Raw genomic sequence first — 25,353 nt, 5'->3', positions numbered from 1 at the left:
AAAGCCAAGGAATAAAACCAAGGTAGAAAAAGAGGAGGAGAAAGGTATCAGGGGAAAACAGTGCCAAAGAAAAGACAAAGCCCGCGATCTCCGTTTTTCAAATGCTGGCAGAGCGCTTGCTTCAGCAGCACACGTACTAAAAATACTGGTGGGAATGTTTACTCGTACTTTTAAGATCTAGCTTATGCCTTAATCTAAGGTCCTTATTTCTTCCACTATTTTTGTTTGGGTCACATCTGACTATGCTCACTCTTGGCAGGGCTGGGGACCATATGGAGTGCCAGGCATTGAACCTTGGCCAGCCAAGTGCAAGGCGAACCTACTGTACTCTCTCTCCAGCCTCCCACCCCCCCCCCCCCTTATTTCTATTTTAACAAAATCAGGAGAGTAATTTTAATGTGATATAATTTTTCAAACTTGGCAAACCATGATGATTTACTGCAATCAGTACATTAAATTAATTAAAAAAACATATCTAGAATTTTAAAATTAGCAAACCTGCAAGTTTTCCCAAAGGTCAATATTCATTCTTTCAAAAAGATTACTTAACAAAGTATATGATGTGTCTTTTGTGGGTGAGAGTAGCTTACTTTGAAGGTGTACTCCCAATATTTGTCAGCCCTTTTTCTCTGGACTCCTTTCAACATTATCTTCTCAATGTGTACAGCTGAAAGACAGAAAACACACTGACTTCTTCTACAGGGACTAGAGACATTTCAGTTACTGAATTTGACATGTGCTAAACGACTAAGCTATTTCTCTACATCATTATTATTGGTCTTAAATCATGAAGTAAAGCACAAAACCCAGAAGCAGAGCCAATGTGCCAACCATCCATAAACCCTTTTGTTCTGTGTCCATTCACCCACAGGCCAACAGCCAACTCGTTACAAGCACTCCACGGAGAAACAGAGAAAAAGCCAACAGGACACACAGGTCGTGAAGATTATTTTTCCAGATGATAACCTTCAAAAGTATTTGTTACGCAGATTCCACCAAACACCACACTTAGGTTCTCTCCATTATTTAAGTGTAATGGTAGTTATACACTAAAAAGATGTTTATACTTTTACTTGCTTAAGCCCTCAAAAATGAAACTGATAATGTCTTTCCAACTGGGAATTTAAAAACTGCTTCTCAAATATGACTCTAATATCTTAAAAGGCAACTACAAATTTAACAAACTATGAAATTTCAGGCAACCTATTTTTTCACAAATTATACATGTAAAACCATGGCCATGAATTACATTAAGAACAGTTACTACGAACTGAAATAGATAAGACAATCAACTTATTCATGATGTAAGCAACCATACAAAGTCCCTGAACTACTCATCTTACACATCCCTTAAGGAAAATATCACATTAGGAAGTAAATCTCTTTACACAGTGAAAAAGTCTGCCTACCAAGCATGACATAAGGATTTGAGGGGGAGAGGGGAAGACTATTGCTCCGGGTATGAGTAGAAGAAAAAGGACTTAAAAATGAGGGAGGAAATATCAGAGGCTGGTGGCAATGAAGATGATAAAGTCGCAGGGAAAAAGTTAGGAAAGTGACTTAGTGGATGAGGGTCACTTGGATTTGGGGAACAGGAGAGGGAGTAAGAGGGAAGGATTCACTCTGCTTTAGAGAGAGAAGTTAAAATACATGAATCAGGGTACACAAAGGAACAAAAATACACAGAGAGAAATAAGATTTTATAGATCACGGAAGGTGGGCAATGAGATGCACCAAGCTTAAGACACAGAAACTCTGCCTGGAGTCCTAATGAACTAGGAGAAACCATTCCCATATGTTGTGCCGACTTGACAAATAACGCTGTGTTTGCTGACCTGCTTCTGGGCCAGCTTCCTCTAAGCTGGTGAGAAACACTGAGGATGGGAAGGAAAGAAAGCCAAGAAAGAAGCCTGGAATTCCTAAAGCTGCGGCATTTGATAAAGGCCAATGTAGGAAAGAGTGGGAGATCTCACTGTTCTCAAATGTTTTTCCATGACTGATTGATTTAGGTTATTGGGCCACGCCCAGCTGTACTTGGGGCTTTTTCCTAGCCCTGTGCTCAGGGATCACTCCTGGCAGGACTGGGGTGGGAGGGTTCATTCATGGTGCTGGGTATGGAACCAGGGCTGGCCATTTGCAAGGCAACAGCCCTACTCATTTTGCTGTTTCTCTGGCCCTCTCTCCTTCTTCAAGGACAGTGCTATGAAATAAAGAAAACTCCTGATCTAATCTATGTTCAGAAACAAAAAGGAGCTCTACCTCTGCAAACGGCTGGGGTAGGAATGGGGTACTCGGGGATGGCCCTCTTCTGCCTTGATTTCCAAGGTTACCTGCCGTGATCTATCAGAATTAGGATGAGGACGACAAAATAAATAAATAAATAAAAAGATGTGGAGAGAAATGACTGGTAATGGGGCACCCTTCAATGCTCATAATCTGAAGCTGTGATCAGCATGTATTACACTCTTAAAAACTTAGGTCCACTTAAAAAAAACCAAAACAAGAATACCACCATAAAATTAACTATAAGCATTCTGATGTAGTCTTATTTTTCTATAATACTTTTTCTTTGCTGTGCCAGGAATTGAAACCAGATTCCTACACATGCTAGGCAGGTACGCTACCACCAAGGTATACACGTTCCCAGCCCCTAAAATAGTTTATTTTACATGAAAGAATCTTCACTGAAAAACCAAACTCTCCTTTAAATTATCAGCAAATTCGGGAAGCCTGAGGTCTATATATGATTCGAGCCCTTTAGTAGGACAGAGGGAGTCCTGTGATGACCTTGAATGTGAGCAGCAATTATTAGGTAAATATTTAACAATAAACATCCATTTTTGTTTTTCCTCTGAGGAAAATGTGTTACGCAAATGGATTATTCCTATTATAGTGTTAGGACTGACAGTGGCACTTAATGTATATTTTCATTTTCCAGTTCTGTGGTCCAATTGCGTTTCTCTCAACACAGGCCAATGGGCTCCCCAGATGCAAAGAGAAGAAACTACACGAACTCACTTCCTCCTGATTGTGGTGTCCATTCAGCCTCCCTGAAAGTATTACTGCAGGAAGCATGGACACAGTGTGAGAGAAATTGCTTCAGTCCATTTTTCCAGTAGATTCTGAAACATTCTACAGAATGGTACCCTGGGAAAAAGTTATGGCCTTTGCCCTGCAGGAGTCCACCACCGGACTCAAGACCACTGACCACACGGCAGAACTGAGAGCGTAAGCGAGGACAGGCAGTGCTGGGACAGAAGCCAGACCCAGACCCAGAACGGAAGGAACCAGCCTGAGCTTAATATAGAACTAAGAGGATAATTCTTGGAGCGACCGGGGGAGGATGCACTGGGCTGTACCCAGCGGTGGGTAGGGGCTTTCCTGGCAGAGTTTGGAGGTCCCCTGGCAGTGTCTGAAGGACCATGGGAGACTGGAGATCAAACTAGCAGGGCATGAGCTCCGACCCTTTGAGCCACCTCCCCAGCCAAGGCCCAGGAGGATTCTGGGCCTCCACAAGGGAGACGAGTTCGAGTTAACCAGGGTACAGACAACATTCCGCACTCTTCCCAGCAGAGAAGCGTTTGACTGATCAGAAAAGCAGAACCTACCTTCTCGCTGAGTTCTATGAGGTGCCACAGTAAGTCCGCCATGAGGTATTGGGGCTTGTTCTATTAAACTGACCTCGGTGTTTTGCATGTAATCACCGTGAGCAGAGTCATTCTGGGTAAGAAAGAGGGCTGTGCATTAATCTACACCGTAGGCTAAGAAAAGCAAATCTCATAAAAATAAACCAGATTAAAAAATTAAAAAAACCCAAACAGATTAAAGCCTAATACTTTTAATAACAATCTTAGTAGCAATTTTAGCTGTCAAAAGGTGATTTTCCATAAGCACAAAATGACGCAAACTTGAGAAGCACCGTGAAAAAGGGTAAGGACCAGTATTCGTTTGACTTTTAACAATAATATTCTATCAATTACTGACTGTCCCAATTTTCTTGGAACTGTAAGGTATATTTGACGAAATGCAATGCAGAAGACGCAGACTACTATTCTAAGTTATGTGCGAGGTCAATTAGTTAACAAAGGCAATCAGAAGCATAGAACATAGCTAACAGATGGTCCCTTCACACATGCTATGCCATGTTCCTCTGTACTTTTACATAAATCGCCAGGCCTTTTCTTACAGAAGTATCCTGGCTTCCCTCGGTCCTTCTCAATTTAACTGACTCTGCTCAGCCCTCGCCAGTAAACTGGCCTCAGCTGACTTCTGGGACACTCACAGAGTGCTCCAGAACCCCAGCACTGTAGAGCACACTGTCACTGCAACACGTGACACACTAGAGGTGAGCCAGAACACAGGCCACGTGCAACACAGTCCTGTTACCACCCAGCACCATTCCTTCATGCTCAAGGTCTCTGAACTACCCAAATGCCTCAGTAAAGAATCTGCAGTTTTACAGATATGCAGTAAGTCACATACATTTTTTAATTGTGTAAAGAAATGAAGCAAAGAGAAGATCCTCAACTCCTCAAATATCCCACTTTATCCTTATTTGCTTCAGATTTGGCAGGACAATGACTGTTGGTTGCTAGCTGACGGCTAACTATAGCATCACATTACTCCTGGGAGCTAGCTTTGTTCACCTTGTACTTTGTGTTTCTCTAGAAACCCAAGACTGTCCACACACAACCACTTACACGCCTCTTAAGTCGACTGAATACAACTCCTCCAACAGTCACCATGATTAATAGAGGAATTCTTCCAAAAACAGAAGCACATGCATCCAAACCCTGAACACATCAGCTCTCACTGCAAAAACGACATAAAATCACATTTGCCTAAGAGAAATTTCACTTATCAAAAAGATAACTACGATAAGCACCTCAAAATCCAAAACAAATAAACCACTCCATCCTACTAAGTACTGTTGGAAGTTTAGCTTAGCAGGCCAACTGTGTCATTCATTATTCGACACTGCACATACATGACACAGAAATTAAAAATCAGTATCTGCAGGGTCGGGAATATGGCTCCAGGAGTAGAGCACGTATGCAGCAGGCGCCAGGGTAAGTCCGATCCCTCGCACGGCCTGTCCCCTGGCACCACGGGGAGCTGCTCCGGGGGCCCAAAAGCTCTGCACCGGCGGGCCTGCACTCCCAGGAGTGGCACCACCATGTGGCCACTATTTCTAAATCTTTAAACAAAAATGAAAAGTATGCAAAATAAAACCTGTAACTTTTTACCAGGGAAATGCAAAGCAAAGATGGTTACTATTCATGATTTTTTTTATGGAAAAGAACGCAAAACGGGGAGTCCTGTGCAGAGCAGTCACTTCTGAAGAAAGCATGGCAGTTCCTCAAAAAGACAAATGGAATGAGAAGCCCAGGAATTCTTCTGGGTGTGCAAAAAAGGATTGAGAACAGGGACTCAAACAGACCATTTGTTCACAAATGTCACACTAGCCTTATTCTTGATAGCCAAAAAAGAAAAAACAGATGTCCAGTGATAAACAACTAAACACAATGAGGTATGATGCAACTAAATATTATTCAGCCATAAAAAGTAACAACATTCTGGGACTGGAGAGATGGTACAGGGTTAGGCAGCTGACTAGAGTTTAATCCAGTCTCCCAAGCCCCACCAGGAATTATCCCGGGGCACAGAGCCAGGAGTAAGCCGTGAGCATCACCAGGCGTGGCCCAGGAACAAACAAGTCACATCGGGTACGAGCCACAATAAGAACAAGTTTTGGGAATATTATACTGAGTAAAGTCAAGCACGAAAGGACATGCACTACCTGGGTCCACTCTCAGGGGGCACCTCAAAGAGTGGCTCCAGGGGGCGGGGGAGAGGGACGGCGAGCACTCCTTAAAGAGTGCTCAGTGTGCAATGAAAGAAAAGTTCTGGGATCCATTGACGGTGGTGGTGGTTATGTACAACTGCGAATGCACTAAACTGTACACCCAAAAAGGGTCAAAAACGCAAATCTCACGACATTACAAATCCTACAATAAAAATATTTAAATTTCATTATGCTGCTTCTGCAAATATAAAACAACTCTGAGAAAAGTTTTTGCTTCAAAATCACATTTTTAACATCCGAGTTATTACTTCAAGAACACAATTTAAGAACAAGATATAGGGGCTGGAGCGATAGTACAGCAGGTAGGGCGTTTGCCTTGCACGCGGCCGACGTGGGTTCAATCCCCGGCCCCACATATGGTCCCTCAGGCACCACCTGGAGTAATTCCTGAGTGCAGAGCCAGGAGTAACCCCTGAGCATCGCTGGGTATGACCCAAAAAGGAAAAAAAATTAAAAATAAGAAATATATTCTTTGTTATTTCTTGAGCCCTGAACATCAAGAGTTAAGTCAAGAGTAAGCCCTGAAGAACTGCCTGTGTGCCCACTCCGCTACCACACACCCACCAAATGACTAACCTACAGAGAACAATCGAGGACCTAACTTCATCGGCCCATAAAATACCTACAAGTTCTACTGCCCCCTTTTGCACCTACCAATGTTACAAACTCTTAAGATTTTGCAGTGTCAAGAATCAACCCGGGGTCATGGTCAAAGCAGCCACTTGCACGGTAACTTACCTCCTGCACGGTCTCTCAGCTCTGTTCAAAGAATCTCATCACACGTGGCAGGCTTTGTGTGCTACAAACAAGCCCCCAGCACCACCCAGCCAGTGTGGCCCCCAAACAAAACATTGTATCACGACATTTTAGCTAGAGAGATGAGAATTCTGAGTCCCACTGGCCCCAACAGGTGGGCACGGTGGTGAGTGCCCTGTCTCTCCTCTCCAGTCATCACAGCTGCTTTCGCCACCTTCTGTGGAAGGGTGCCACATGCTCAGAGAACGAGTCACTGCTTTAATGGGATTTACTGGAATTACATCCATTTTCTCAGGTCAGCTCAACTCCCATGAGAAAGCAAGTGACTACAGGCCAGAACTGGCATCTTCCAAAGACTCCCGCGGTGCCAGCCCAGTGAGAAGCAGACACTGCTTCTGGTCAGGAGTATGAAGGGGGTCGCTTTGTTTTGTGTTGGGGCCACAACTGGCCGTGCTCTGCGCTAACTCCCGGCTCTGCCCTCAGGGATCAGTCTGGGGAGGCCATGTGGGATATGCAGGATGAATCCCCAGTCAGCCCGGGCAAGACAAGCACCCTACCAGCTGCGCTTCCCATCCTAAGGCTACAAAATTCTGGCCAGGCCATGGCTCTGGGGTGTGTACTCCCCGCGCTCCCGTCGGTAACTCATGCCTGGAAGCCCCCTCTAAGAGCGCCTGGTCTGCTGAAACTCTCACGTAACGTAAGGGACTTGCACATCCCCTTCGTTCTAGAGATGCTCCACCGGAAGTTTTACGCACGAAGCCCAACAGCACTTCGTAGCTGAGTCTCGGCAGGCTGACAGTTCACACGAGGCCCCTCTCTACACACACGGAAGAAAAAGGCCAGCTGGGCTTCGCTTCACGTTCACAAAGTGAAACCGGTGAGTTTATTTTAGCTCATCTAATAATGTCCCGAATGTTTTCTCTAATCCTTTGACAGAGATCGTAAATTCTAAAATGCCAAGTCAGCCTCTACTTTAAATTAAAGTCACAAAAAAATCAAGAGTCCAATATTTTTTACTGAATTTTTAACTGCCTGTTTTCCACTTAGAAAATGAAACTTAGAATATAGTAATAAACACTCTATGAAATAACATTCTATGAATGGGAAGATTTTTTTGGAGCAACACCCAGTGGTTCCAGGGCTTGCTCCTGACTCTGCTCAGGGATTGCTCCTGGTGGATCATCTTGGGTGCCAGGGATCAAACCAGGTCACCGTGCAAGGCAAACGCCCTACCCAAAAACCGTGATATCACTCTGACCCCCATTCTATGAAATTGTTATGAGCTAAGAGTAAGAACAGTCAAAAATCCTCTGATGCGGGGCTGGAGAGAAAGCACAGCGGGTAGGGCGTTTGCCTTGCACGCGGCCGACCCGGGTTCAATTCCCAGCATCCCATATGGTCCTCTGAGCACCGCCAGGAGTAACTCCTGAGTGCAGAGCCAGCAATAACCCCTGTGCATGGCCAAGTGTGACCCAAAAAGCAATAATTAATTAATTAATTAATTAATTAAAAATCTTCTGATGTTCTTCCCAATGAAAGGTAGGTCAGGGCTGACTTTAGAGTCTGGCCTGCCCAACAGAACGCGATGGAAGGGATGTTTGGGGACTGTGCAGGTCAGGTCCGAAGAAGCTGCAGCGCCTGGATCACTTGGAGTCCTGAGGCCTCACGTTTCTACAACACGCAGCTCAAGCATTTCCTGGGTCTCTGTTTCCCCACTGCAGTTCTAAACACCAGTTGTTAACATTAAAGCCCGAGCTTTCACCAACTGCTCTAGCAGGCTGTGCTAGGTGGCTCGAAGTCAACCTGTTTCCCGGTTGCAACCCACAGCCTGCAGAAGAGGTGTGGGATGGATAGAACATAAGAGAATGGATGAACGTAAGACAATTGAAAGCGGTGAGCCCTAAGCCTTCCCAGCCAGCAGATATCCTTCCTAGTGCCCTCGGCTTTACAACTCTACTCCACACAGTAGAGTCTGGGGATGGCAAGGATCGGTGGGAAAGGGGAGAGTTAGAGAGCAAGGATTCCTCGGTAAGAGGGCGCCCTGGGAGCAGAAGCTTGGAAACGACGGCGCTGCTGGGACTTCTGGCTCCTGTGGCAGAGAGACTTCACCTACCTCCCACTGGAGAAACATCCCAAAAACCTGTACAAACTGAGAATCCTTGACAGTGACTTATAGGTTGATAAACATCAGTGTTGGGAAATACTGCATTAGGAGTTCTGACTAATGCTACCTATTGGAGTAGGCACATCCCAACACACACACCCTCACTTGGTTCTGAACTCATGGAGAAGCATTCTCCAAACACCACAGCACTCTGCTTCACATCTCACCATGCTGATCCTTCCAGCACCACTGCAGTTCCAAACTGAATTTTGATACCAAAACAACTATTCTACCTGAAAGTTAAATTTCTTAACACTCCAAGTCAGACAATCCTTCCAAGAAACACAAAGATGGCACTTTATAACTCTTCAAAGATTTCAGGTTGCTCGTTTCAGTGACCAAAGTTCTTAAAACCTATCATAAGCAAGTCACAGAAGTATCTAATTCTTCATTTCTGAAGCAAACTATAAATTGAAAATCAGTCATAAGGTCTCCTGACAATTACACTAATAATGTCTATTAGTTTTAGCATTCTACCAAAATATCACTTATAGGTATGAACCAATTCATGGACCAACATATCCCATGTGCTACGCACATATGTTTAGTTCATGTTGGAAATATGCAAATAGTCTGATTATGAAAGAGTAATTACCAAACGTACTCTTCAACATTCACCACTGAAGATCCACTCTGAACCTACACTGTACTCTGTACCTAAAGAAACATTTCCTTTTATGATTTCCCAAGCAACTGTGATTATAGCACAGCTGCAAGTATTCTAATAACATTGCTGATACGTATAATCTAATACAAACAAGAACAATACTACCTGACGCATGTTGTCTTAAATTTATCATAATGGCAATTTCCAGAGCTCTATCTACAAAGTCAAAGCACAGGAAATCACTCTTAAGCGAAGCTGTCACTGATCTACAATACTGACCATGATGTCTGAACATTGGGGGAATGTAAAATTCAGTAGGAAAAGTCCATTTTTCCATAAAGATTAATTCAAAGGATCACAGCTGTAGCTCCAAAATTACAGCACAGACATATACACTCCTGGAAATGAGCGACAGTGAAGAATTTTCAGAGAAGCCCGTGGTAGAGACAACTGTTCCAGAGAACATCACCTAAAAGGTGATGAAAGGAACCAGCTTTCCATGAAAGGCAGGCGGCTGTGGCAGAAAGAGATCTGACTTCCCAAACCTATCAAAGGTCAGCTCTATAGATCACTGTGAGAAAATGTGGTCTGTGTAAATACTGCCTAAATGAAGGTAAGTCTGGCTGGCGGGATTGTACGGCGGGTAGGGCACTTGTCTTGAACGCAGCCCAAGTGGGTCTGGTCCCCGGTACCACATACAGTCCCCTGAGCCCCACCAGGAGTGATTCCTGAGAGTAGAGCTGGGATTAAGCCCTGAGCACCACTGGGTAGCCCAAAAGTCATTGAAAAAAAGAAAATAGGTCTAGTGGCCATATCCAATTGGAAGTAGTGGTAGGTAGGCCCCAAAGAATCTGTTGTTGGCAAGGAAGAATGAGAGGATTCGGGATCTGAGGGGCAAAAAAATTATCAAGCGGGGGTATGGTGCCACCAGCAGGTCAATCTGTACCTGTGAGGCGAGTGCATCAGCAGCCTCATGGCGCCTTCAGACTTCCAGATACCCCAAAATTGCTGCTGTGCCTTTGGCCAGACCCCAGAAACTTGGGGCAAAGTTTACCAAGAAAGTAAACGGCCAAAAGTTAGGTATGTGGGAGACACACCCACAAACCACCTCTGGCTCAGCTGTATAATTGGAGGCATGGCCTCTCTGGTTCCTGATTGAACTGCTTAACAGCCATGATCCCAGAGGCTCAGAAACGAATCTCAGAACCCAGTGGCTTTAGGTAGAAATGCGTCTGGTCTCTGCAGTAGGCTACCGGTGCTGGGCCAACCCAGGTGGGAATAGGTTTCGTGCCTTGGCCAGTTCCCCCTGGCGGCCCAGTGGCCGCCATCCGTCTGAGGCCACTGGATAGTCACATTTGGGCCCCCAGTGACGAGACACACAGGGCCTCATGGGATGAGGGTGGAGCCGGGCTTGTCCTCCCCACCCCAACGAGACCCCAAGTCATCGCCCACAAACAGCCTCTCTGGCTCCTCATCAAGCTGCTTAACGGCCATGATCCCAGAGACTCAGAAACAAATCTCAAAACCCAGTGGCATTTGGCAGAAACGCATCTGGACTCCACAGTACATTACTGTATCTGGGCCACCCCAGGGAGGAAAGGGTGTTGTCCCTCCGCCTACTCCCTCTTGGCGACTTGGTGGCTGTCATCCTCCAGAGGCCATTGGACAGTCAGGCTTGGGCCCGCAGTGACGAAACTTGTTGGGCCTCACGAGATGGGGGGAGGTGGAGCCGGGCTTGTCCTCCCCACCCCAACGAGACCCCAAGTCATCGCTCATGAACAGCCTCTCTGGCTCCTCATCAAGCTGCTCAACGGCCATGATCCCAGAGACTCAGGAGCAGATCTCGAAACCCAGTGGGTTTTGGCAGAAATCCCTCCAGATTTAAGTGTTAAAATTTCGGAATTTCAAAACCACATGGCCCTACTGCAGCCACACGACATCATGTTATTCATAACCAGCAATAGAACACAAATTGTCTACTGTTGCCTTTTCAGCAGATCTGAGTGTTGGGTAAAATCTCAAATAATGGTGGGTCTGGTGTCGAAATAGTGAATGTGATCAAAGTAGAGAGAGAGAGTAATGTGGAAATCATCTGCCCCACAGGCAGGGGGAGGGTGTGGGATGGGGGTATACTGGGATTTTTGGTGGCGGAAAATGGGCACTGGTGAAGGTACGGGTGTTTCATTGTATGACTGAGACTTAGACCCAAAAGCTTTGTAACTGCTCTCACGGTGATTCAATAAATAAAATTATAAAAAATGGAAAAAGAAAAAAAAAAGTAAGGTGGAGTTAATGCACAATTAAATCAGCTAATCAGTGGCTGAATAAATAGCAGTACTCCACAAAAAAAGAGAAAAAAAATCATTAAGCAAATCAGAGTAACCAGAAATATAATGGTACCATTGAGAGAGTAGCAAGAGCCTAAGATTTCTTGAGTAATCAACGGTGCACTCCTTTTACACACAGTAAACTTAAGGTGACAGTGAACAGTTCGGGGAGAGAGGCTACAGGCAAGTGCACACCAGTGCCCACTGACTTCAGTGCAACTTGGTGACTGCCTATTCCTTTCACCCGACCTTCCATTCAAGGCTCTCTGTAACTCAATCCCTGTCTTCTCAAACGACTCTGTTTCTGCTCAGGCACTGTAATCAAACTGTGCTGGTCACTCTGAACAATCAATAATAAATCTCACCCTTGTCTGACCATCACTTCAATAGGTAATAGTGCACATTTTTATAACAGCTGTAGGTAATAAATGATGATAACATCCCTGTTCTATACCGAGCAGTGGAAAATTGGGAAGACAAACTTGTCAAAGCAACCTTTTCAATACCTAAAGTTGATCTCAAATAAATTATTTCTGGGGCGAGCATGAAACCCTTTTAGGGAGCGAAGACATTTAGAAGAGACCAAAGGCCAAATGTTCCCGGGAGCGTAACGGGAAGGAAACAGACTACCCAGCCCAGCGGCTCTGCCACCTGTAACACAAACACGGATCAGGCACTTCCCTCTGGAGGGCTGTTTACAGAGGCTGCCTGAAGAGGCTTTTGTGACAAAGCCTCTGTGGAAGTCAGGGCGAGCCGTTTGAGTCCTCCGTAAGGAAGAACAGTCAACAGAGTCAAGTGTGGCCAGCTCCGCGGGTGGTGCAAAGAGGCCTTCTTTCCCTTTCTGAAACACAGCTTTTCATGTCTTAAAAGAAAAAACCTGAACTACTAAGTAAGTTTTACAATTAGTTGATTTAGTAGCATCTATTAAAAAAGTATGAAGAGGGCCAGAGTGATGGGACAGCCACGTAGGGTGCTTGCCTCGCACGCACCCGGGCTCAATCTCCAGCACCACGCGTGGTTCCCCCAAACCTCCAGGAGTGACCCCTGAGCACCACCAGGTATGAACCACCCTCTCCCCTCTCCCCCTTCCCTCCGCTCAAAAAGTGTAAGAATGATCCTTAATCATCCATAGACTCTATCCAGTCTGTGCCCTGCACCAACAAATTATGTAACCTGAGCTGAGAAATAGCTTTACGGTTCATCCGTGAAATGAGAAAAGTATAAAAAGACTTTAAATCGATTTTTTTTGGTTAAAAAAATTATTTTTTTAATAAAAATTGAGTCACCGTGAACGACACACTTATACAGATATGGTTGAGTTTTGTAAGTGCAATGTTCCAACACCAACCATTTCACCAGTGTCCACTACCCTCCTTAAGTAAGTTACAGATGCATGGAAGGTCAAGTTAATCCCAATTCAAAGGAAGTATTTTCTCTGTTCCCATCCCTCAAATCCGATATGGGTTGATGGTGTATTTTTATGATCTGCGACCCAAGGCTTTCTTTGGGCTTCTTTTACCTGCTATTTGCTTTTTAAAATATATTTAAAATCCGCTACAAATAAATGTCTCAAGCCAACAACACATCTTTCCTAAATACACTGAATGTAGAAGTATGGTAATAGATAACAAAACAAATACATGGTATGGACCTATTTTATTAAGTGGGAAAAAAAGGAGAACCTGTTCCTGAAAAAAAAAAAAAGTGATACAACAATCTAGATGTTCGCATCTTAACTGAAAAGAAAAGTGCACTAATTTTCAATGGGAAATTCATGCTCAAGGATGTATGTGTGCATTTTTTCTTTTTTTTTTGGCTTTTGGGGTGACACGTGGCTCAGGGGGTCATTCCAGACTGTCTCAGGGGATTACATATGGTGCTAGGGTGGCTACGTGCAAGCTAAGTGTGTTACCTGCTGTACTATTTTCTCCAGATTCTTAACTCATTAATCTCCACAACCGCCAAAGGACATTACTGTCCACCTTTTATAGGTAAGACTGAGGCGGGGGGGGGGGGGGGTGCTCTGGAGTCAAGGGTGCAGGACCGCATGCCACAGGGCGCCTGGCTCACCTGGGACGCCCTGGTGGCTCACAGCATTTAACTGCCCGGCCCAGTCGGCTGAGTAGCATCGGGAAAGCATCCCAGCCGCTTAGGATGGCTCCCCTCTCCAAAAAAAAAAAAAAAAGAAAAAAGAAAAGAAAAGAAAAGAAAGAAAAAAGCCCCTGATGTGGAGGGGTTCTGAGGGGCCAGAACTACCACAGATGCCTGCCCCAGAAGCTGGGCCATCACTCTTCCCGAAGGGCTCGGGAGCCCTCCAACACCGCTCCTGCCTCCTAATCAGGGGAAGGTCGGAGACCCAAAAGTAAGAAGCATGCGACTTTAGAATCTCAATCAACCTGAGAAGAACTCGCTTTCTCTCCACTGCCTGCCACCATCCTCTCCAAACGCAATCTGCAATTTTCCCCTGAGCTCTTCTTACCTAAGGAAACGACCGACCGCAGGAAAAACGCAAGCAACCAAAAGCTCCCATCTGCTAAAAACTCACACTTAACTCTGACCCTCAAAAAGTCCCTTCTCCCTCAAAAAGGAATGTAAAACTCAATGGCTTTTATTCTTTGCTGCTGTCCAAATACCCTAAAATTTCCCACAAAACGTGCAGGGTTAAGTTCTACTCCACTTACCAACCAAGGCTCAACTCTGATCCTCAACTGTTAACTTTTACTGAGAAGCACGAACATGCTTCCAGCTCTGGTTCGCTTATATTCTAGCAATCCTAAAAGTCAGTTACCATCCCTCCCTTAGAACCGAGCAAAGCTCAAACAGCGTCCATTGCTCCAATGACAAACTAACGGTGGTATTCTTTAAAGCTTGTGAAAATAGGTACTATTACTACCTTGAGTAGTCCTTTTGAAATGTAATCTTTAGGAAGCATCTTTTAGTGCCTAATACAACTGAAATTCTGATAACCTTATCCTTTTTTAAAATTTTTTAATAAGGTGACTGATTTATAACATTGTGTAAGGTTCAAAAGAGCTGCTTTATACTTCAACGTTCTCTGGGTACATATACGATGTGAGAGATCGACACTGAAAGTCACCTTTCCATTAAGCAGGATTTTCTTCTTTCCAATTTAAAAGAAAATTTAGACACTGATTTACAGCGTTTGTTCAAATAGGTTTTCAGGTATACAATGTTCCCACCTCCAATCTCGTTGTTCAGTCACCCTAAATCTCCACCAACGATCCCAGGTTCCCATCTACCCTTAAGAGGACTCCCTGACTGATATCCATTTGTTAAATTACTGTGGTTGGGGGGTCTCATGTTCTGAGTCTAGTCCTCTTTTTTGTTCGGAAATCTCTTTGGGGGCCACTCCTGGCAGTGTTGGCCAGGCCTTCCAGGCAGGCGCCCAGCCTCCCTACGCTTCACAAGCAACCGAGAGTGTCTCGCCCGCACAACAAAGCCTGGCAAGTTCCCCGTGAGGTATTTGATATGCCAAACACAGTAACAAGTCTCATGATGGAGACGTTACTGGGCCCGCTCGAGCAAATCGATGAAAAACGGGAGGGCTGTGACAGTTCATACTAAAATTCTGGTTGCCACATAAAATTCAAGCTACCGTAGAGGAGTATTCACATTGATCCTTAAGTTTTCTTCTATATCGTTAAAAACTGACTGAAGTATTTGGCCTTGTCAGGTTTTATACTGAATTCATGCACACTAGGAGAAAACAATTTTGTAAAATTTAATTTTATATTTACTTCACAGTCACTAAAAAGCAATTCGGTTAAAAATGCCCTTTAACAGGGAGTTTTGGAATATCTGATCTAATATCACACCTGGGTTTCTCTGGAGACTGTTCACAATATTCTTAAAACTTGGTTGCTTAATAAACAAAACTCACGTTAGAACTAAACTGAAATGTGAAATTTAATATACATAATTACCCTATGGTGGAGCAGTAGCACAGGGGTAGGGTGTTTGCCTTGCACCTGGCTGACCCAACCGACCCCCAGGTTCGATTCCTCTGCCCCTCTTGGAGAGCCCAGCAAGCTACCCGTGATGTATTCCATATGCCAAACACAGTAACAAGTCTCACAATGGAGACATTAGGGAGGACAGTGCTACAGTGCTACCCTATGGCTTAACGTTCCTTAAGAGCAGGAGGGCATGGACCATTTATTAAAAAAAATATCTCAATAAAAAAGAAAACTTTGCAAAAGTGTTACGCTAACAATAAACATTGTATAAAGGCAACAGGGAAGCTGACTTTAATGAAAGGGACTGTCAGAGATAACCATTAACTATTACTTTGGCAGTCCATTCAATTTAGGTTACATTCTTTATTTTGTGTTGCTAGTTGAGTGTAAATCTCCAAATTCAAAATGTCTGTATCCTAACTTTCTCTGGGTATGAAAATAAGCTTGGTTTCTTTCACCTTTATAATGAAAGAGAACATGTTAAAAACATTTAGCAGCATTTTGTTGCTATTGCCCAATGAAATAGCAATAATCTAGTGGTTCCTAATTAACATCCCCTGCCCCAAGACCCCATTTTCAAAAGCAGGTCTTGGGCCAGGGTACAGCTAGCAGGGTTCTTGCCTCGCTGGTGTTGCCTGACCCTGATTGATCCCCCACACCACATATGGTTTCCTGAGCTCCCCCAGGGATCCTACTACTAGCACAGAGCTAGTAGTAGGCCGGGAGCACAGCCGGGTGTTCCACGTGAAGCCCCAGCAAAAAAAAACAAAAAAACACACAACAAATAGGTATTTCCAACTGTGCTGCACAACAGTAAAAACTTTCTAACCAAGAAAACTACATCGAGCATTTTCCTTAGGACATTACCCTCCACAAGCCTATCTACTGAATTTTGTATGCACAAAAATCTCCTAAAAACAGGCAGCATTTCAGCTGAAATCCAAGGCTAGGGGCTGGAGCAACAGCACAGCGGATAGGGCGCCTGCCTTGCACGCGGCGGACCCGGGTTCGATTCCCAGCGTCCCATATGGTCCCCTGAGCACCGCCAGGAGTAATTCCTGAGTGCACAAGCCAGGAGGAACCCCTGTGCACCGCCGGGTGTGACCCAAAAAGCAAAAAAAAAAAAAAAAGAAGAAACCCAAGGCTAACATTTCCTGGGCTCCTGGGCTCGAACCACCACCCCAGAGGTCCAGTTTGTGGCCTCGGCACCCCAATCACTCCCACCAACTGCGCAGTGAAACCGCGGTACGTCACTACCACGGAGCGGCTGGGCCCGACACGCGACAGCAGGCGACAGCGACGCTGCCCCAAAGCGCAGGTTCTACCTGTCCAAGTCATTCGCTTTTTTTTTTTTCCCCGACAAAGAGAAGCTGCCGCCTCGACCCATTCTGGAAATGAGTCCCGAACCCTCCAGAACCCTCTTCCGAGCCGGGATACTACAACGAAGATCGGACTCGGCCCCGGGTGTCCGCGGCGAGCCCCCTAAGGCTCCAACTCGCCGAGGCCACTTCCGGGGCAGCGAGCGGGCACCGCACCAACCGCTTCCCCCGTCACGCCCGCGACTCGACTCCATCCACGTGGTCCCCCAGGGCCCCGCGCCGCGCCGCGCCCGCCCCGCCCCGCCGGGGGCCGGGAGGCGGGGCCGCCGTGGCCACGCCCAGGGGCGGGCCGACGCGCGGTCACGTGGGCGCGCCGCCGCCATTTCCCGGGGCGGGGCGGGGCGGAGCCCGCGGGCCCGACCCACCCAGCCACCCCCCCCCCCGCGCCCCCCAGACGGCCGGTCGGCAGCGCCGCGTGACCGCCGAGCCCTCCTCCCGCACCCGCCGAGTGACAGCCCGGCTCGGGGACGGCCACCCGGCCACCCCTCCCGCGGCACTCCCGCTGCAGCCCGGAGGCGGCTCCTCGTGGGGCGTTTGCCCCGCACGCGCCGACCCGAGCTCGGGCCCCAGCACCAACCACGGTCCCCCGAGCACGCCCGCCCGCCGAACGGCAGCCGAACCCCCGCCAGCTCCCGCCCCCCGCGCCCCCCCCAGTCCCGGCCCACCCCTACACGGCGTGCTAAATGCCAGGGGGGGCCAGGACGACGCCCAGCAGCTAACCCAGAAGCCCTTTTTAGCCCCAGTGACACCAGGTCCCACCGCAGGGCATTCCCGGGACACCCCAACGCCTCGGGTCATCGTTGCCCCGCACACCCGGGACCCTGGAGAGATTAGGGACTCCGTGACCCGGGCGCGCGTGACGCGTCCGGGGGCTGCAGCCAGCCGGGCCCGGCGCGGGCACGGCACGTGCTCGGGCGCTCCGGGGACGGGCCGAGGCCCGGCTGGTCGCAGGGGCAGTGCCGCCCCGCCCGATTCCGGGGGGCGAGACCCGCAAGGTGGTACCCCCCTTGCAGGCCCGGGCACCGAGCGACGGGCGATGACCGCTCGGACCTTTAAGCCAGGAAGCGGGGAGGCGTCTGCGCGTCCTCCGTGCCATCCGGGGGGCGGGGGGGTGGGACCACCTCGCGCTCGGAGGGCACCGCATCCAAAGGAGCACTCTGCAGCAGCTGGAGGGGGCTGCGCGCGAGCCACGGGGGCTAAGCCAACCGTAAGTAGCTTTCACGCGGAGACCCCCGCCCTACCCCCGCCACTTCAATCACTCCCGAGCACTCTACGCCGGGCCCAGCCTCTCGCTCTCCCGCCCACAAACATCCATCACACGTAGTCGCTGCGACAACTGGTCCACCTGTGTCCACAGCCTCGTGTCCAACTCGCGAGCATCCTGGACCGGCCGGGGGGGAGCGGGAGGGAGGGGGTCTTCCGCGGCCGCCCAAGCGACTTCCCGGGGCAGCCTCGGGTGCCGGGGCCCAGGCCCTGCGTTCCGACCGTGTCGCTGCTCCACGTGGGGGCGGGCGGGTCCGTGCACCCGAGGGGCACCCCGGCTGGGCTGCAGTCCCCCCGGGTGGCCGCGCCCTAGACCTCCCCCCAGGAGCCGTCCCGTGGCTTGGGTTCCGGCGGGCGGGGGTGGGGTGGGGTTCGGGGGGGGGACGGCGGCGCCCACCTTACCTGGGCCCAGGGGCCGGCCAGGCGGCACGGCTCCGCCTCCGCGTCCTCGGGACCCCCGCGCAGCGCCGCGCGGAGCCGCTCCAGGTGCTCCCGCAGCGTGACCCGCTGGTGGAAGGAGAAGGCCGGGTGCAGCGAGGCCATGGTGAAGAGCAGCAGCAGCTCCTCCTGGGCCCGGGCGCCCAGACCCCCGCCGCCGCCGCCGCCGCCGCCGCCTTCGGGCCCGGAGCCGTCCAGCTCCGCATCGTCGTCGGCGTCGCCGTCGGCGTCGGGCTCGTCGTCGCCCCGGCCCCCGCGCAGGCTCCGCAGCACCGAGTCCACCTGGGGCAGCAGGCGGTGCAGGCGGCCGGCGGCCTCGCGGTTCTCCGAGCCCAGCAGCGCCAGGTAGACGATGAGGCGCGAGCGCACGGCGGGCTCGCGGAAGTCGGCCAGCGGGCCCGGGTCCGAGAGCCCGTTGGCCTTGGCCTCCGAGTCGCGCAGGCAGTGGTAGTCCTTGCGCGCCAGGTCCTCGAGGCACGAGCCCAGGAAGCGCAGCTCCAGCGGGTTGCACAGGTCCAGGAGCCCGCACAGGAACTCGAGGCGCTGCGCCGAGCCCAGCACCAGCCCGAACCACTCGTACACGCGCTCCTGCTCCCGCAGCGCCGCCGCGGGCCCCGCGCCGCCAGCAACAGGCGGCCCCAGCCCCCGGGCGGGCGGCGGCGGCGGCGGCGGGGCGGGGGGCGCCGGGGGTCCCCGCGGCGGGCCCGCGGGCGGCGGCGCGGGCGCGGGCGTGGGCGGCGGGGCGCGACCGTCGCGGCGGCGGCGCGGCCGCGCGTCCGCCTCGGGCTCGTCCGCCTCGGGCGGCGGCTCGGCGGGCTGCGTCGGCTTGGGCGGCAGCTTCATCCTCAGCATCCTCGGCTAGCGCGGCGCGGACATGCGAGCGGGGGCGTGCGGGAGCGGCCGGGCGCGGCCGTCAGGAGCGCGGCCCCTCCATGCCGCCGGCGGGGGCCGGGGCCGGGGCCGGGGGCGGGTCTGGGCCGCGGCGGGGGGCCGGCGGGGTCGCCCGCGACGTCTTCTCGGGCCCGAGGCGGGGCGTGCCCGCGGCGGCTCCGCCCTCGGGGCTCGGCGCCGGCGAGCGAGCGCGGCCTCCTTCCGCCTCCCTGGCGTGGCGGCGTCCGCGCTCCAGCCGGGGCGGCGGCGGCGGCGGCGTTGGCGGCGTTGGCAGCGGCGGCGGCGGCGGCGGCGCCCGAGCGGTTCCCTCCCGAGCCGGTGCGGACCCAGCCGCGGGCCCGAGACGAGGAGCGGCCGGGCGGGGACGCTGGCGGGCTCCGCGCAGGAGCCTCGGCCAATCAGCGGCCCGGGCCGCCGTGACGTCGCTCGCCCCGCCCCCGCCCGGCCCCGCCCCTCCGCGCGAGGCCCCGCCCCGCCGCTCCCCGGCCGCCTCCCTCTCGGCGGCTCCCGCGCGGCCCTAAGGCCGGCGTTGCTGGCGGCGGCTGCGGCGGCGGCCGGGAGGGAGCGGGGCGGCCCGCGTGAGCGGAGGCCGAGCGCCGGCCTTGCCTCGCCTCCGGCTCCCGCCGCCCGCGGGACGGGGCGGCCGGTGCCCGCCTAACGGTCGCGGCGGGTGGGCAACACTCCGGGGAACGAGTTCCGCGACGGTTGCGCAGCCCGGGCTGAGCCCGCGGCGCTGCACCTGACGCTCGGGACCCTTGCAGGGGCGCGAGCTCGCTCCCGGGCCGGCTTTTCATTTCATTTCGTTTATTTTATTTTTATTTCTTTATTTTTTGGACTTTTTAAGTGGACACATTTTGCAACCCAGTCGGGCCCTGTGACAGTTAAAATTATATATATATGTACACACAATACATGCATACATATATAATGGTTCTAAAAATCATTTTAGCGTTTCAGATCAAGTCCCGCTAGAGCTACGTGGGAAGTTTTTTTTTCCCACTCCGAAGAATTGTGCTCAGCTTTCTGGAAATGTTCAGAAGAGTTTACTGAATGAACCCTCTGCCCTCTAGCTTTATCCCTTGGTCAAGCTTTCCAAATGGAATTAATTTCTACTCAACGGAGAAAAGCTGCACTGAAGCCTGACTCTCAGCGATAACCTGGGGAGACAATTATGTTCTTGACGCGTGTGATTTGACAAACTGGGCGAAAGCCATTATTTTGTGTAATTTCCCTGTTTTCTTGCATTCTTTGGGTGTCGCGTAGAAATCATTACTATCAGGAGAAAACTCGCTAGGAAGTTTATTAGCAACCCCTGGCCCTTTGGCTGGGGATCAGCTGGCCCGGATTCATCATCATCTCCTACCTCCTTTCCCATATCTCGAAGCCTCATGGTGCAGTATTGTATAAAAACCAACTCATAGTCATCTTGCTAGCTACTCCCAGGCCCTGTGTGGGCCAAATGGGTAACTTCTTGGGCAGTAGCTAAAACTTGAATATGATTTTCACATGTTACCAGGGCAAAAGTTTATTTTCCTCAGCAACAGAAACATGGCATGTGATACAACTCTCCAGGGTACTGGAGCCATAAATTTCACATCAGAGTCCAGATTTGTAATCAGCGTGGGTGACTTTGGTCGGTATCTTTGACCAGTATTAGAAGATGCACTGTGATTTAATGGTTCCAGTTTTCCTCCCCCAGCTGGACAATGTGCTAATTATTCCGTGCCCCAGCCCCCTCCCTTGCAATGCTTCAGAGCCCCACTTCCCATTTCTCCAGCAGCTTATCAAAATTAGGCCGCAAGGAGTGGCCCACCCTGTAAGTCAGAGAGGGAGCATAAATCAGGACCGGTGACTGATGGGCAGCACTCCGCAGGAAGGGGCGGGCTTAGAAATCCCAGGCTAAGGTGTGAGTGGGTACCGGTGTGTGTGAGCTGTGCGCAGGACTTCCCCTGCCTCTGGGCTGAAGCATCCATCACTCCTGGCAATTCTCTGGACACCTATGGGGTGGCCTAAGGCAACACCTTACTGCACTGTACTATCCAACCCCTCATCCCTGAGATTTAAAGCATATTAAACATATTGTTTTATGTGCCACATTAGCAAAAGATGGTATTGTTAGCATTACTGTCCAAATATTTGTATGTCACCAAAAAAATGGTTTCAAGTCCAAGGCTATTTTTTTGAAGCATTTAACAAACAGTGATTAAGGATTAAGGAGACTTCTCAATATTCCTTTTTGTGAATATCCTCCTGTAAGAAACTTAATTAGGAGGCTCCAAGCAGACTAATCATGAGAATCAGCTCCGTGAAAGTGAGGCTCTGATGAAAACCATTTGTACCCCAGATGAGATCCTAATACAGCCAACCTGGTCCATCCCAAGATTCTGAGCTCTCAGTCTTCATGCCTGTTGATTCATCTTCAGTTACACCACGCTGACTGACATTTCCATACAAATGTCCTAACATCCATGGCCATGTGTTGCCATGTATATTTTCACATCTGGTATTCAATAGGTGTTCATTCTCCTATAGAGAATGAATGCAATTCCAGGACCAAAAGTAACCAAGTCTCCTGTATCAATCTTGTTTCCATGTAGCAAGGGGATAGAAAATATCTGAATCCTGCCCCTTCCCCCGACCCCATGGTCAGGCTAATGCTAAGATTGCGTCTTCCTCAATTTAGCTTAGGACATATGCCCATTGCGATCCATCACTGAAAGCTGGTCTAGGATCAAGTGAATTTCCACTCAGAATCTGGACTGTTGGGAACATGGGTAGCAGAGAAGCCGCTAAATTCTGTTTCAGTTTCATGCAGAGACCCTTAATCTCGACCGCTCAAAATGCCATAGGAATTTTTGTTCACATACATTTATTTAGTAAGGTCAGGGCTTCTTAAACCTTTCCCACTTGTGAACCCTTGTGGCCAGAGAAATACGACTCAGGCAAGCGTTGCCAGAGACCTTGGATTCTTTACGAGGTTGATTTAGAATTGATTTTTGGTCGCTGCATGTTCATAAACCTTTTACTAGTGTCAAACATTTTAACAGACCCGACTTTCAGTTAAGTGACTCCATATGGGGTCACAGCCCATACTTAAAGTTAGAAGTTAGATTAAGCTTTTAAGAGCTACTTAATCCTAAATTGTTTTATTTTTTTAATTACAGTTAAAAAGCTAGTTTAAAGATCCTGCGAACAACACAGGTAAATAATTCATTGTCATATAACTTAAGGCGGGGGAATCCAGCTTTAAAAGCATTTTTTATAAGTTTATTTGAGATCTGAGATAGAAACCACTAGTGAAGCAGTTGACAGTACCCCTTTGGTAGATGGGGCTTTCCTGCCCAATGTGTTGGGGGTGTGGTAGTCACCTTTCTTTAAAGACTAGGGTTTGGTTCAAGTCAGTATTCCATCTGTCAGAAAGGTTCCGAGGGATGAGGCTGATAAAATTCTCCCATGTTTATACTGAAACTTTTGGAGAAACCCTGGTGTCCACCAATCTCTGAGCCCTGTCCAGAAAGAAATGATTCTAAAGCAGTCGGGGGTGGAAAATTCTGAGGCCTGTGTTAGAAATTAAGAAACTACTGCAAGCCTCCAGCATGCTTGGGTATGGAGTGACCCTGTGTGTTCCTGTAGTGCTTGTGAGAGCATTATGAAATGATTTGAGGTCTTGTCCTTCTCTATCCAGAACAAACTTATTAGAAATTTCAGACAATTGAAAAAAAAAAAAAGGAACTAAATAACATTAGACATTTGCCAAGAGAGAGGGCATAAACTATGCTCCCTGGTTCTAAGGGGCCTCCGGAAATGGTGGACCTTTGGCCAAACTGTTCAAGAAGGTAAGGGTGAGCTCCCCCAAAAGATAACACTGATTTCTCAGGACCTGTGGAAAGGAAGAATTGAAGGCCCAGAAGGCTGACTAATCACCACGCCAGGAGTATTGTCTGGAGTGTAATGTGCTGATGTGTTTTATTTGGTGTATTTGGATATATGGTTGTGTCAAATAATTGGTCACCGCTTGGTTGTCAAACAAGCTTCAGTTTCTCTATCTTACCCCCCTGACTCTATAAAATAATCCTGAGTTCCTCCCCCCCAACCCCTCAAGTATCCAACCTACAAAACACCCTGTGTAGCTTGCAGATACCTTTGCAGTTCCAATCTAATCATTCCAATCTGAAAGCACCATACTTCTTGCTAACTGGTTCAGAAATCCAGAATGATATGACATAATGTGAAAAAGGCATGCAGACCCCCTCAAAAAAGAATAGGTACATAAGGGGGGCAAAAGTGACAGAATTTTAGTATCAAAAAGAATAAGACGGTACCAGTGAACAAAAGAATTCCAAATTCACAGGAATTCACAAAGGAAAAAGGACTCAAGGTGGGGGAACTCTTGTTTTTACAGAAGAAAGACAGATGAAATTTTTAGAAGGAAAAATATTGTTTTGCAAAGCACCAAATGACATAGGCATTTGTACCACCAAGTGCAAAGTTGATGGAAAGCAAAATATTCACCTGTTCTCAAAACATCTCGGGACAGGGAGTTAGCTTAAAAGGTTAGTGTACCTTGTTGTGTGGGAAGTCTGGGTTTGATCTTCAGACCTCTGAGCGCTGCCTGGAGTGACCCCCAAATGATGTGCTGAAGTAAACACAGCTGGGTATGGCTCACAAAAAAATAATAAATGACCCTTCATATCACTTAGAGGGGTAAGGGTTTTTTGAATCTCGACAGACAGACCTTAGCCACGTGGACACAAATGGCACTATCAGTGATGGAACAACTCAATATTTTCATGTCCTGGATGTTGCTAAAACTCTACTTTGCAATATTCCTCCCAAAATCTATCCACTGAATTTATCATTAAGTAAAAGCCATCTAGATTGTGGGACATTCTGTCGGACGATTGGCGCAGATCTACAAGGCATCAGTAAAAGCAAAGCTAGGAAGGATCTGGATGAAAGAAAACTCAAGAGGTGAGAGCCAAATGCCATGTATAATCTGTGATTGGATTTTGGATTTTTGATTGTTTTGGGAGCCACACCTTGTGGCACTTAGGACTTACTACTGGCTCTGCTCAGGGAACCATATCGGTGTCAGGATTCAAGGTAGAGTTGGCCACGTGTAAGGCAAGCACCTAAACAACTGTACTATCTTTCTGTCCAAAAACCTTTGGGTTTTTGTTCGTTTGTTTGTTTGTTTTTTGATTCTTGAAGAGGGTCGGGGCGCTGGAACGATAGCACAGCGGGTAGAGCATTTGCCTTGCATGAGGCCGACCCAGGTTTGATTCCCAGCATCCCACATGGTACACCAAGCACCACCAGGAATAATTCCTGAGTGCATTAGCCAGGAATCCCTTTGCATCGCTGGGTGTGACCCCCCCAAAAAAAATTAAAAGAGGGACAGGGGTGGTGGTTCAGCAACAGAGCATATTTGTGAGGTTGTGAGATTGATACCTGGCACCACAGGGGGGGAAAAAACACATAAACTACTAGAAGATGTTGGAGTTAACTTGGTAAAACTGAATATGTACTGACTAGATGCAACTTCTGTATCGAAACTTTCTTGGGTAATAAAATAATATTGTGGTCATATAGAGAAATATACTTCCAGTTGGCATATCCTAAATAATTAAAGGTTAAATGTGATGTCCACAACTAATTTTTTGTTTTGGGGCCATACTTGGCAGT

The 25,353-nt window shown here is 48.8% G+C and overlaps 1 protein-coding gene and 1 non-coding gene across 2 annotated transcripts in view; one reads left to right on the top strand and one right to left on the bottom strand.

The window, feature by feature from the left end:
- The window catches only part of ZCCHC2 (zinc finger CCHC-type containing 2), a 51,209-nt gene extending 31,235 nt beyond the window's left edge, over positions 1–19,974 (bottom strand). The window contains exons 1-3 of the mRNA XM_056106978.1: positions 18,742–19,974; positions 3,609–3,720; positions 591–667 (exon numbers count right to left, since the gene is read on the bottom strand). Of these exons, the coding sequence (XP_055962953.1) occupies positions 591–667; positions 3,609–3,720; positions 18,742–19,629 (1,077 nt within the window). The 5' untranslated portion in view covers positions 19,630–19,974. The remainder of the gene's footprint in view (positions 1–590; positions 668–3,608; positions 3,721–18,741) is intronic.
- Positions 19,975–23,249: 3,275 nt separating this feature from the next.
- Positions 23,250–23,382, top strand: LOC130016320 (small nucleolar RNA SNORA9). Its single transcript, XR_008791225.1, has one exon. It is a non-coding gene; the product is annotated as a small nucleolar RNA SNORA9 (small nucleolar RNA).
- The last annotated feature ends 1,971 nt before the right edge of the window (positions 23,383–25,353 follow it).

Source organism: Sorex fumeus, unplaced genomic scaffold (genome assembly GCF_029834395.1).
Source record: "Sorex fumeus unplaced genomic scaffold, SorFum_2.1 ptg000151l, whole genome shotgun sequence".
NCBI classification, from domain to species: Eukaryota; Metazoa; Chordata; class Mammalia; order Eulipotyphla; family Soricidae; genus Sorex; species Sorex fumeus.
Note: the sequence above shows the minus strand (reverse complement) of the source record. Positions and strands in the feature narration are given on the sequence as shown.